Source organism: Pygocentrus nattereri, chromosome 5, assembly GCF_015220715.1.
Source record: "Pygocentrus nattereri isolate fPygNat1 chromosome 5, fPygNat1.pri, whole genome shotgun sequence".
NCBI lineage: Eukaryota > Metazoa > Chordata > Actinopteri > Characiformes > Serrasalmidae > Pygocentrus > Pygocentrus nattereri.
In genome coordinates, this window is record NC_051215.1 from 29,192,931 (window position 1) to 29,205,386 (window position 12,456).

Consider the following 12,456-nt stretch of genomic DNA (forward strand, 5'->3'; position numbering starts at 1 on the left):
AGTGCATAAGCTATAATGCCATCAGGCCTGCTCTCCCTGAATTTTAAGAAAACTCAAATATTAAATTAATTAAGTAATTCAGTGTTTACAGTTAAATATTGCAGCTGAAACTCTTAAACACATACAAAAAAAATAATAATGACCTATAATGCCATCATTGCCTTAAACAAAATATTTAAAAAAAAGTTTAATAAAATAAAACCCTAAAGTCTCAAAGCCTGTCAGTACCAAACTGTGCATCCATTGTATTTCAGCATCTTTAACTTCAAAACAGTAACAGCTGACCTACAGCTCCATTAGTAAATGGAACTAAAATCTGCTCTCTCAGCAATGGCGGTAAATATCACTCAAGTGTCTTGCAAGTAGTTGCCTATTTTTGCTATCCAAGGGCTATCGATGTGGCCACAGAGTACAAAAGGCTTATTTGGTTCTATTCGTTTTAAGGAAAGCACTTTGTGCTAATGTTACCCTTGCTCTATTGCGCCGGCCTCTGGTGAGGTCACCTGTAACACTAAATACCCTCTCTGCAAAAGCTTGCAAAGCTGGCATAGCCAATAAGTCTAATGCCAAAGGTTTTAGGCTGTGATAAAAAGTGTCACTTTTTTCCAGCCAAAAGTCTATTCCTGTGTCACAAGTGATGGGTTGTGAGAGTTATTCCTTATTCTTTCTGATCTGCTGCCTTATGCTGCTTGTGGAGATCCTCTTTATAGACTTTGTGTGGCATTTTGAAAGAAACCTGAAGATTGGCTGCTTTGATGTGGATGGTGCTGCTTCTGGTTCCTCTGGTAGCTTCCTGTTCTCCTTTCCATCATCTTTGGAATGATCCTCATGTTATGAATGTGGCTGTGTGAACTGGATCACATACTTCTCTGCCTGTTTGAGTAGTTCCTGTATATTTTCATCAGCCACATCAACAAGGGTTTTACACACAGTAAGGTTGACAAAGCAGGCAGCTGCTACAAGTGGTGAGAACTTTTCATCGGTTGGATCCAATATCCATGCAAAACGCTGGTTCATACTTCCTTTCATTTTCATTGCAAGAGTGGCATGGTCTCGATTGCTAGCATTCTCTTTAAAGTTAGAAAGGTGGTTGAGCAGATCAGAGAGTGCAGGGACCATCAGGGACATGGAGTCACTCTGAAGGGTTTGAGTATGTTCTGCAAAAGGCAGCAGTAGTTCATGCAATGACTTTAACTTTTGCCACTTACTAGGTAGCAAGCTGTCCCATCCATCCCATGTTGTTTGCAATTTGGCAGACTGAGTCTTTCACTTTGAGGAGTTGTGAAATCATGTTGAATGTGCTTGACCAGCATGTGGGGCAGTCATTTACAACAATGAGGCCACATTCGTCCAGTAGCCTTTGTGTTGCAATGGAAGACTTGAGAAAGAGCTTTACCACTGACCTTGCTTTATCAAGGACTCTCTTGACACTTGATTCCTTCTGTATTATGTGGGTGAGCTGTAACGACACACGGTGTCCATTTCATATCCCTGTCGACATGATGATACCTAACAGAAATACAGATAAATGAGCATAAGTATATAAAATGTATATTTTTTTCATGTGTTTTAAATGGACGTGCAGTCCTTTTCTTGTTTATTTCTATTTTCTCTTGTTGTACAAAATTATCAGTGTAGTGTGAGTGTGTGAGTGTGTGTGTGTGAGTGTGTGAGTGAGTATGTGAGTGAGTGTGTGTATAAACATACACTCACACACTACATCGATTAAGTGTGTTTTATTAATTGAACTATTATTATCTAAGCAGAATACAAAAACAGCGAGGAAAGAGATATAGCACTAGAACATACAGTCTCAGACATATATTTCTGCAATCATGGATAATGTAAAACTTATTTTAAAATTGCTCACCGCAAGTCATCATCTGTTTCAGGGTCAGAGTCTCCCATCAGTGGGGAGTCTTCTGAATCCTCAGAGATGGTTTCTTCTCCCTCTGGTGTGGTGTGTTTAAATGCTGCCACCATGTTGCTCCCATTGTCTGTTATTACTGTGATCATTTTCTCATTTGGTATGCCCCATTCTTGCATACATTTATCCACACATGCTTTGATTGACGGTGCAGTGTGTGGGTGGGCTACTTTTTCAAGGGTCAACAATGTTTGTTCTAGTTTACCTTTGTTCAACACAAAGTAGCATGACCTTATAGCCAGGAATGATGCAGTGAGCCCTGTTTTTGTCCATACGTCAGTGCAAACAGATACCTTCTGGACAGCAGCCAATCTTTTTCTATTTTTTTTTTTACTTCACCTTCATAATATTTGTCTATCAAATTGCTTATTTTAGTTTTGTTTGGAACAGTCAGCTTACCTATCTATTGATTCCCTCATAAGAACAAAGTCCTCATCATCAACTGTAGTAACTGGTAATCCAATACACCCAATGCATTTGGCTATAGCCTCCTCTTTCATCTGTTGTTCTTTAGTGTCACTTTTGTATTTTGAAGCACTTAGAGGAGGTGCTGAAATAGTCTGCTGGGATGCTGTCACTTTCTTTGCATTCTGTGGCCCACTGTTGTCATCTGAGGTCTTCTGTAACTGCAAAGTGAATAAGAGAAATCCTTGTATCACCTTTTTATTATCTCTTAATTATTTAATAATTGTTACTAGTGCTGTTAACTGCTGTTTATCTACTTAAATTACATGCTCTGTGATTAACTAATCTACATTAATTGCATTTATCACTTTTTGCTATGAAAGTATTTTTAATTGTGTAATTAAAATAAATTTTAGCATAGTAGTAAATCAATGAATGACTTTCATTTCACATTTCAGACTTATAACATACCAGACATCTCTAGGTCACAGTGTTTACTAGAGGTGCACACTGCACATTATCCTGTTGGACATTACGTGCACTAATTAGTAGTAAATAAAACTACCTAATCTGCTTCGTGCACTTTCTTGGGTTTACAGAGCCAATCGGGACATGGTAATAATAATGACATCTCTTTCTCCCTGCTGACATTGTCTAGATAACTTAGTTCCAAAGTAGATATGAGATGTTTTCCGTACATGTCCCTGCCTTTCACAAAACTAAATCAGTTCTGATTGGACGTCATCCCTGCCAAACATTTTTGTCTCGTTTTTATTCATTGACGAAAGTTTCAATTAATTTCATCATAGTTTTTAATCCTTTTATGTAGTTCTTATTTAGTTATCGTCTCGTTTTCCTCATAAAAAAAGGTTAATTGACGAGAACTGACGAAAACTGATGAAAATAGTTCGTCAACGAAATTTTATTGTAACACAGAATTAGCCCAATATTCATCATATGTAGCAGTACCATGATGCGTACTTTGTACACAAGTCTGTTATTTTGCTATAAGGGCCAGAGACAGCTTATCTCTTTGAGAGACCAGGAATGAGATGTTAAAGTTTGCTAAATACTAACTGATAACATGAGTTTGCAGTTTGTTTTGTCTATTTTTGCATATTTTGCAGGAGAAAAGTGTACAAAATGAATTTAACAGAAAAGTTTTGTTTCTTTCTCACCAAAACTTTGTGTGTCTCTCTGTGCATGTGTGTGTTTTGTTTTTTCTCCTGCAAAGGGACATTCCAGCTACATTACGCATCTTGACTGGTCCCCCGACAACAAGTTCATCATGTCCAACTCAGGAGACTATGAAATCCTCTACTGTGAGTGATCAGCCACAGCAGCATAAAGCACACTGATACACAATCAGTGTGTCTCACACAGCATGAATAGACATGACTTATTTAACTTTTTCATTGAATTCTGAATGTTATAGTGAAATCTTTGAAATTATAGAACAGTTTGAGGTGCTGCAACCCAATGTGCAATAATAATAATAAGAGTAATAAATTATTACCCCCCCCCCCCCTTCTTTGCTTCCTTGCAATTTTTCCACTGCAGGGGACATTCCAAATGGCTGTAAGCTAATTCGTAATCGCTCTGAGTGTAAGGACATCGACTGGGCCACCTATACCTGTGTGCTGGGATTCCATGTCTTTGGTCAGTACTAACTGATGCGCCATTATCACTGATGAAATTACAGAATTCATCAATGTAATGACTACCAATGTTTTGGATTTACTTATATTGTGATCATGGCTAATCACAAATACCAATTTGACACAAAAGCAGTAATGGTTTGTTACTTGGATAGCATAGCAGATTGCTAAAGTGTTGATCATCTGCTCCTTTCAGTCTCAACAATACAAGCTGAATTGGTAAATTTGAAAAGGTTTTGATAAAATATGATGGTTGAGAACTGACATATCAGTCAGTGAAATATAAAAAATAAAATTACAACAGCAGACAGTATCAATTATCTGAGTTTTTAACCTCTTAAAATTGGTATTTGTAATGTCTGTTAGGCCATAATATGTAGTACTACACCATAAGTTTTCCTGTTTCGTTTTTCCTCACAAGTTCATTTGCTTAGTTAAGGCCAATACCAATCCAGGTTTTGCAAAACTGACTTGTCAGCATAGCAAGTCACCGAATGTCTGCAGTTCAGCAGTAATAATTAGTGTCACCCTCCACCTCCACATAGTTGAGCTCCTTGTTGATTTGGAATAATAGTTTTGTAGTGATTTGTAAGTTCTATGCCAGCCAGAAGGAGGTCTGAGACGGACCTAACTAAATTTGCTGGCAAGCAAATGAACTGTGGGCAGAGCATACCTACAGTAATTATAAAACACTCGCTTTGAGCTCTCAAACTTAGAGGTGGATCTCTTGTCATGCAGAGGTGTCAGTTACAGGGAATGGATACTGGGGTGAAGTAGGTCTTTGTTTTGGGAACACTGCTGTGTATGTATACACTATACAGGAAAATTACAACTATCCTGTATTTAACTCTGTGATAAACCAGGTGCACTAATTGAAAGAAGATACCCTTGGTCTACTGCCTGCTATGATAATACCAACTATAGCCAGAGTCAATAAAGGATGTCTGTCACCTTTGCTCCTAGATAATGAGTAAATGGACAGCTGTCCAGTTGTTTTGTGGTGGGTGAACTTTTAGATAAGCTTATACATGACAAAATATATAACAGGATCAGCTTGAAAAAACTTTAGTCTACAGACTTTACCTCATCTAAACGTATGCATGCACAGGCACTGGTAGGTTTGTTTGTGCTCATGTACACTTCAGTCAAACGTTTAGTCCCACCACATACTCACTTTTAGCTTACTGTTACTGTAACTTTAGAACAAAGCAGGAGACATCCAACTATGAAATAACACATATGGAATTATACAGCGATCATTAAAAACATATTAATATATATTATGTTGTAATTTAGTTTCTTGAATGTAGCCCACTTTTGTCTTGATGTCAACTTGCAGCCTCTTCAGATCTCTATGATGTACCACTTGGAATGCTTTTCCAAGAGACTTGAACAAGCTCCACATATGCTGAGACCTGGTTGGCCAGTGAAAACTCCCTTAAAGGGGACATTCCATTAATTATCACAGAAGAGATTATCAAAGAAATTTATATATAGGCATGACATGACAGTTATGAAAAACATAGTCAATCAGGTGTGTCTAAACTTTTGACTGTGTTTTCAACTTTAAAATACTGTTGCCCACTGCTGGGAAACACCACATTTGTCTCTGTGTGCTCATGTATTTTCTGGTTTATGTGGAACAGGAGTGTGGCCAGAAGGTTCAGATGGAACCGACATCAATGCTTTGGTGAGATCTCACAAGAGGAAGGTGATCGCTCTGGCTGATGACTTCTGCAAAGTGCATCTCTTCCAGTACCCCTGCTCCAGACCTAAGGTCAGCACCATTGAATAAACTTATTCTTTAATAAGTTCTTTAAATAACTCTTCATTCACCTGGCAGAGTTCACAATAGCATAATTTCTGAGACTTTTTATATTTAGTTTAGTTTAATTAGAAGTACTGTAATGTTTCTTGTTGTCATTCTTTCATTGACTTCATTTCATCATTTCCTTATAGGCACCAAGCCATAAGTACAGTGCCCACAGCAGTCATGTGACTAATGTGAGCTTCTTGCACAAAGACGGTCATCTGATATCTACAGGCGGTAAGGACACTAGTATCATGCAGTGGCGTCTGGTGGAGAAGACGCCCACCCTGGTGCCCAGCGACTCCAGCCTTGGCCTCACCGACTCCCTTCTGCACAACTCAAGCCCCCGCAGCCTGGCCCCTGTTCCTGCCATACCCCAGTCTCCCTGCAAGCCAGTGGCAGTGCCCGACTCTTTGCCCCTCGGTGACACGCAGCCAGACACCAACACGCCACCCCCAACACCCTTGGAGCCTACCACCAATGGACAGCAAGAGGGCTCACCTGAAACACCACCTCCTTCGGATGAGGCCACACCCACCTCTGACAGCACCCTGAGCCCAAAGGACAGCCTGGAGCCTAGCGATGACACAGCCACACCCAGCGATGAGGGCACACCCTTCAGCCCACCCTCATAAAGCTTTGTTGATGAGGTGATGGTGGCTTGCTGCCCCTCTCCTCCTCCAGAGTTCTCTTGTCTGCTCCTCTTAGAGTGCTCCACCAGAGGCACTAGCATGTCACTGCACCATTGCTGTGGCAGGTTGGAGTACATAAACAGAGGTTCTTTAAGTTTTACTCTTTTCAGGTTCTTTTTCTATTTCTTTCATTGTCGGTTTATTTGTTGGAGAGGGAGAAAAGATGAATGAAGTATGGTTACGTGCTGCCCAAGAGGAATCATACTCGGAGTATGTAGAAAGCCTTCGGAGATATGGAAACAGACACTAACATGCCTGTATACACTGATGCACACAAACACTACCACAGACACCATTTCACTCCTACTTACTCCATCTCTCTCAAATACACACAAAGACACATACTTCCTTTGGCAACTGTGACCTCTAGACACATACTGGGGGTAGAGATAAACAGTTTTTCAAAAACTTAGACAAATTTTATTTCTTAGCATACATGAAGTTGTCAGCTATTAGCACCATACAGAGACCTACAGACAAAAATGCAGACGAGGGCACATACCAGGGCAACAGAATTAGATTGGTGCAGTAAGTGATTAACTTTTTTTTTTAAACATAGGATAAAATATTAATCAGCCATTATAACTGCAAAATGATACTTTGTTGAAATTAGTAAAATTCTGTGTATGTTCATCTTTAGACTATAAAATCATATGGAGTTTTAAAAGTATTTTGTGAAAATGCCTGCATAGCATATGTACCTGAGCCAAGAATTGTTTAAAAAAAAAAGAAAAAAAAGAAAAAAAAAATGCCAGGCAGGTATCCCTGGCACATTGGCTGGACTCAGCTCACTCACTGATTGCTTTGGCTTCTTCTCTATACAGATCAAGCTGTGTCCAGTGATTGGCAAGAAGCTGATAATTGGCACCTCATTGAGTTACTACCATAAACAGCAAATCATATTTAACAACACAGCTACTCTCTCTCTCTCTGTCACACTTACACACAGTCACTTTCACCATCATGTAAACACAACATGGGGTCACTACACACAGGTGTGTAAGCCTGACCTGCCTCCACGTACAGTTCTCCATAGGCATGGTTTGTTCTTGTTGTCATCTTCTGCTGGACTCTTCGGTTTCTGAAGCTCTGTCTCTTGCACACAGTTCAGCACGTCTGTATGAACGTCATCTGCATGCACAGAGATGGCCGATCACCCAACCATCAACTTCGTTTTTTTTTTCCAACTGACCCAATCTGTACTCCTCATATTCATATGCTCCATTTTTAGCCCTTTCCTTTTCCCGTTTGGGCTGAATTGCTTTAGGTCGCATTTTGGGACTTTTTTTTGCCGCTCTATTCATTGGACTGAATGTTTTGTTTTTTTTTATCTTTGAGAGAAAAAAAGATTAAAAAGTCTTAAAGGTGTGTGTGTGTGTGTGTGTGTGTGTGTGTGTGTGTGTGTGTGTGTGTGTGCACGTGGATGTATGAGCTGATGTTTTTTTTGTTTTTCATTCCACAAGAGGGTGTTCACCTTTCCTCCCTCCTTCCTTCCCTCCCTCCCATGACAACTCAGGATCACTCGCCTTGCCAGCAAGAGCACGTGTGTGTGAGAGAGAGAAAGAGAGATGGTGGGAGGATGATATCGCTCTCATTTACCCTCCTCTTCTTTCTATCTCAGTGCTAGCATTTTCCCCTCATGACTTCAGCAGCGCATTGTGTGAAGGAGAATAGGCTGAGTGATAAAGATTAAAACAAACATTTTTGTATTAAACCTCGACTATGATGTGGATGTGCATGCCTGCCTGCACTAGTAGCATGCATGTCCCTTCACACTGAGGTTGCGTGTGTCCCCGGCAATACTTGAGAAATGCCTTTTGAAGGCTATGGGAGCAGTCTCAAGTGTGCTGCACTTGGTCCTGACAGGTGATGCCCCCAAACTTATGAAGATCAGCTCCTGTGACGGCATCTTTTGTACGGTTGCAGCATTGCAAGGTACTGAGAGGGATGTTTGTGGTTAAACTGAATGTGTATAAAGGCACGAGGTCTGGTAGTAAAGCATGTTTTACCACCAGACAGTAGGATCCACATGCAGTATTGGGAAGCCTGGATCAAATACATACTGTAAACTGTTTGTGAACGACAGCTACATGTGATAACACAACAGCAGTCAGTATTTGATGGTATATAGTAGACTGCAGAGAATGCTCTGTTTATGTATTTGATGCAGGTGTAGTTGTAGGTGAAGTGCATGTTTGAGAAGGCCTCTATGGCATTAGCAGTGTTTGAGATAGATGGAATGTAAAGACAATGTCTGGTTGTCTTACCAAGTCTTGCAGTGTGGTGTATCACTGCAGCAGCGCTGTTGCTGCAGCCTCCCGTCTCCAGCTGGTCTGCAGTTACCTTTTTCTAGTCCTTTTTTTGTATGGCTTTTTTGGATTGCTCACGTTTTTAAATGTGTTTTGGTGTTTGCTGAGAATGTCTGTTGGATTTTCATAGGTACATTTTGTATCTGCTTTTGCTGTCCTGTATAGCTTTAGTGCAAAATGGCACTGTTCCCTTACTCAGGGTCTGACCTGGTCACTCTCGTCTCTCTCTCTTTTTCTCTAGCTACTCATCACCTCCTCAGTAGCCCACCTACACACAGGCACACGCACACAAAAACACACAGGAGCACATGTCAGCATTTAATAGAAAAAAAATACAGCAAACCATTTTCACTCTGCAGACAACGAGACAACCTTGGCCTTTTATCACATGGGCGTCTCTCATGAGTTTTAGGCTAACTTCAGGAGAGATTTCCCAAAACCGCCATTTCCAGACGCCATGTGCACATTTAAGTCTGGCTACTTTGTGTATATAGTAGTTCCTCTGTATGTATATAACTTTATGGGAATGCTTTCTTTACAATGCCTTGGTCGTAATGAAGAGCATGTTTGGATATTGACTTTTGGGGTAATTCTGGTGTCAGTGGTGCTGTGGCACAACACGCTTCTAGGGGGAAAAAAAAGAAAACTGAGGATGAAATCTCAAATCAGCAAGTGCTGTCCTTGGCTCGATGAAGGCTCTTCCTGGATGTTGTTTATTTTGGAAATGCTTTTGATATGTTTTTGACCCAGTGTGTGCCTCTAGGACGCTTACTGGTGGAACTTTTTTAAATCCAGTAAAGGTGACTTAAGACAACTCTGTTACCTGAAGTGGGTTTGCCAAAGGGGCTTTAATCAGGAATGTTTCTTGAATGTTGCTTAGTTGAGTGGCCTTGCCATGTGTCCTCTGTAAACGGGTGTGGAATATGGATGTTTCTGTAGCTTAAGTCTTCTGGGTGGATTGGTTTTTAATTGAAGAGGTGATTTTTTTTTTTTTTTTTTTTTTTTAAAGATAATAGTTGGATGTTCTTATTTAGTAGTACCTTCCTACAATTCAAATAGTGCTATGGATGCATCCATAGATGGCTTCTGTGCTTAGTGGACACGTCAGAAGGTCAGTGTCCAGTCTTTTAGTGACCAGACTGTTTGATTTCTTAGGGTCTGTATTTCTGAAGGACACATACAGTCTCCCATCTCTGCGAGAGATGGGCTCGTATCCAAAAAGCACAGGGAGAGAGAAAGAGGAGGAGAGAGGGAGGCAGTGCAAACTGGAGTGGAAAAATACAACTCTTCTGGAATGGTCTGTATTCCCAGCCGCTGATTGTTTCCACACGAGCCCTGGACTCAACTTCCCAGAATGCTTTGCAAATTGCCAGTTGTCAGATCAATTCCTCATTGGATAGAGGGTGGGGGAGGAAGTCAGCATTCATACGAAAACTTTTTGTGATAAAAACAATGAAGATGGTGATGACCCATATCGATGATGATGATGATAAAAATGATATATCAAGAAATATGAACTTTTTTTTTTCTTTTTCTTGTAACAGTGTTTGAGCCAATCTGTCTCTCATGCATTCCTGTCTATGGGCAGAAAAAACGGAAGATTTTAGAAAATAAACAGTCATTTTAAAATTGAGTTTTTGGCTGTTTTTTGTTCTGGTGAAAATAATCAAATTTTCACAGCAGTAGTGATAGGAACCAGATGTCTGATTCATTTCATGCTCCTAAAAGCTACCTCATGGGAAATTATTGCATGAAATAGTTGCTAATATGTTGCCTGATAGCCAAGACTTTAACTGTAGTTTTAGATACGGTTCTGGCCTAAAACATTGTTTAAAATAAATTCATTGCAGATAGATACATGCAAGGTGTTGTAAGGGAAAATAGACCTAAACCTTTGTTTGGGGGGATAGTAAATGGTTATATTTGGACAGTAAATGTCTGTTGTGTAGACATCGCAACCTCTGGTTCCAGTCACCACCACTATAAAAAACCTGAGCTTCTGAGTTTCGCTAAAATGTAACCACTCTTAATGGCTTTATTTTCATTTGAATAACTGAATTGTGCAGAAATTTTGAAAAATCTGAGAAATTCCTCTTTTTGTGTTTTTCATTTAATGATTTGCAGGTGATTTGGTGATGGTGTGTGCATGTGTCTATTACTCTGCTTTGTTCAGGAATCCTGGTCTCCCCCAACACAATAAGGTTTCACTTCCAATAGCAATCCAGTGCAGCTGAAATGGGTAGTGTAATCTCATCATCACTGTTTATGGGAGATGGGCAAAGCAGTATTAAGAGGAAAAATAATATCATGTGCTACTTACAAGAAACAGAAAAGGAAGTAAATCTAGAATCAGAAATTAAAGAGAATTGGAGAACATGATCATCAACTACCCATCTGAAGACAGTATAATATAAAGAAATTAAATATGAATAAGCTTAATAAATTAAATAAGAAAACCAAATTCCTGATCCAAAGATTCAGACATGAAAACATTGAATACACTTACAAATCAGGAAAGCACTTGGCAAATCTCATTAAGCGAAAAAAAGAAATTCCAGTTATAAAATACTCGGCAGGAGAAATTGTACAGACACCTGAAGACATTAGCAATGCTTCCGAGTTTTTTTTTTTGTTTTTTTTTTGAAAAGGTATATTCAACAGATCAAGAACTTAAATGAGAAGACATTAAGAAATTCCTGAATAATATCAATACCAAAATTATCCAACAAACCAAAACAAACACTTGATGAATCAATATTGCAAGAAGAATTCTGTAATGCCCTAAATCATATGCCGGTAAGCTCCCGGTCTGTGTGGATTCCCTGTCGAGTTTTGTAAACATTTCTGGCCAACCCTAGCCCCACTTTTTCACAGAATGATATCAGAAATTAAACAAAACATGATATCACCAGCTAACATGAATACTGCAACCATCTCTCTTCACCTCAAACCAAACACAAACCCCATTTTACCCTCTAGTTATAGACCACTATCACTCATGAATTCAGACACAAACATTTTAAGTAAAGCACTAGCCAACAGAATCAAAACAGTAATTCATGATTTAATACATCTCAACTAAACAGGCTTCATCAAAGGCCATCATTCAACTCCCAATATGCGCAGAACGTTCAATCTACTTGACTACACCTCTTACCAAAAATACCAACAGCAATTATAACACTGGATGCCGAAAAAGCTTTTGACAGAGAATAACTGGAAATTCCTATTTACCACAACATATAAAATGAGTTTTGGAGAATCGTTTATTAAATGGATCCAGATATTATACACCTAACCCAAAGCCACAGTCAATACTAATGGGGTAATATCACAACCTATCACACTGCATCGAGGTACTAGACAAGGATGCTCATTCTCTCCAAACCTTTTCTCTAGCTTTATCAAACCACTATCAACCACAATACATCAAAACATCTGACATTGAACACAAAATTAGCCTGTATGCTGATGATATCTTGCTTTTCTTACAAAGCCTAACCACATCAATATCAGAAACTATTCAAACTATCGAAACCTATTAAAAAATCTCAGAATATTCCATCAATTGGTCAAAATCCACAATCCTTCCCTTTAATATGAACAAGCTTAATGATAAAATGAAAACACTACCCATCCCTGTATGCACTATTTG

The 12,456-nt window shown here is 39.3% G+C and overlaps 1 protein-coding gene across 4 annotated transcripts in view; it reads left to right on the forward strand.

Moving 5' to 3' along the window:
• The window catches only part of LOC108422724 (EMAP like 4), an 87,363-nt gene extending 76,929 nt beyond the window's left edge, over nucleotides 1-10,434 (forward strand). For all 4 annotated transcript variants that reach the window (XM_017690629.2, XM_017690626.2, XM_017690628.2 and 1 more), the window contains 4 exons: nucleotides 3,567-3,654; nucleotides 3,893-3,991; nucleotides 5,637-5,767; nucleotides 5,950-10,434. In XM_017690629.2, coding sequence (XP_017546118.1) covers nucleotides 3,567-3,654; nucleotides 3,893-3,991; nucleotides 5,637-5,767; nucleotides 5,950-6,435 — 804 coding nt within the window. In that variant the 3' untranslated portion in view covers nucleotides 6,436-10,434. The remainder of the gene's footprint in view (nucleotides 1-3,566; nucleotides 3,655-3,892; nucleotides 3,992-5,636; nucleotides 5,768-5,949) is intronic.
• The last annotated feature ends 2,022 nt before the right edge of the window (nucleotides 10,435-12,456 follow it).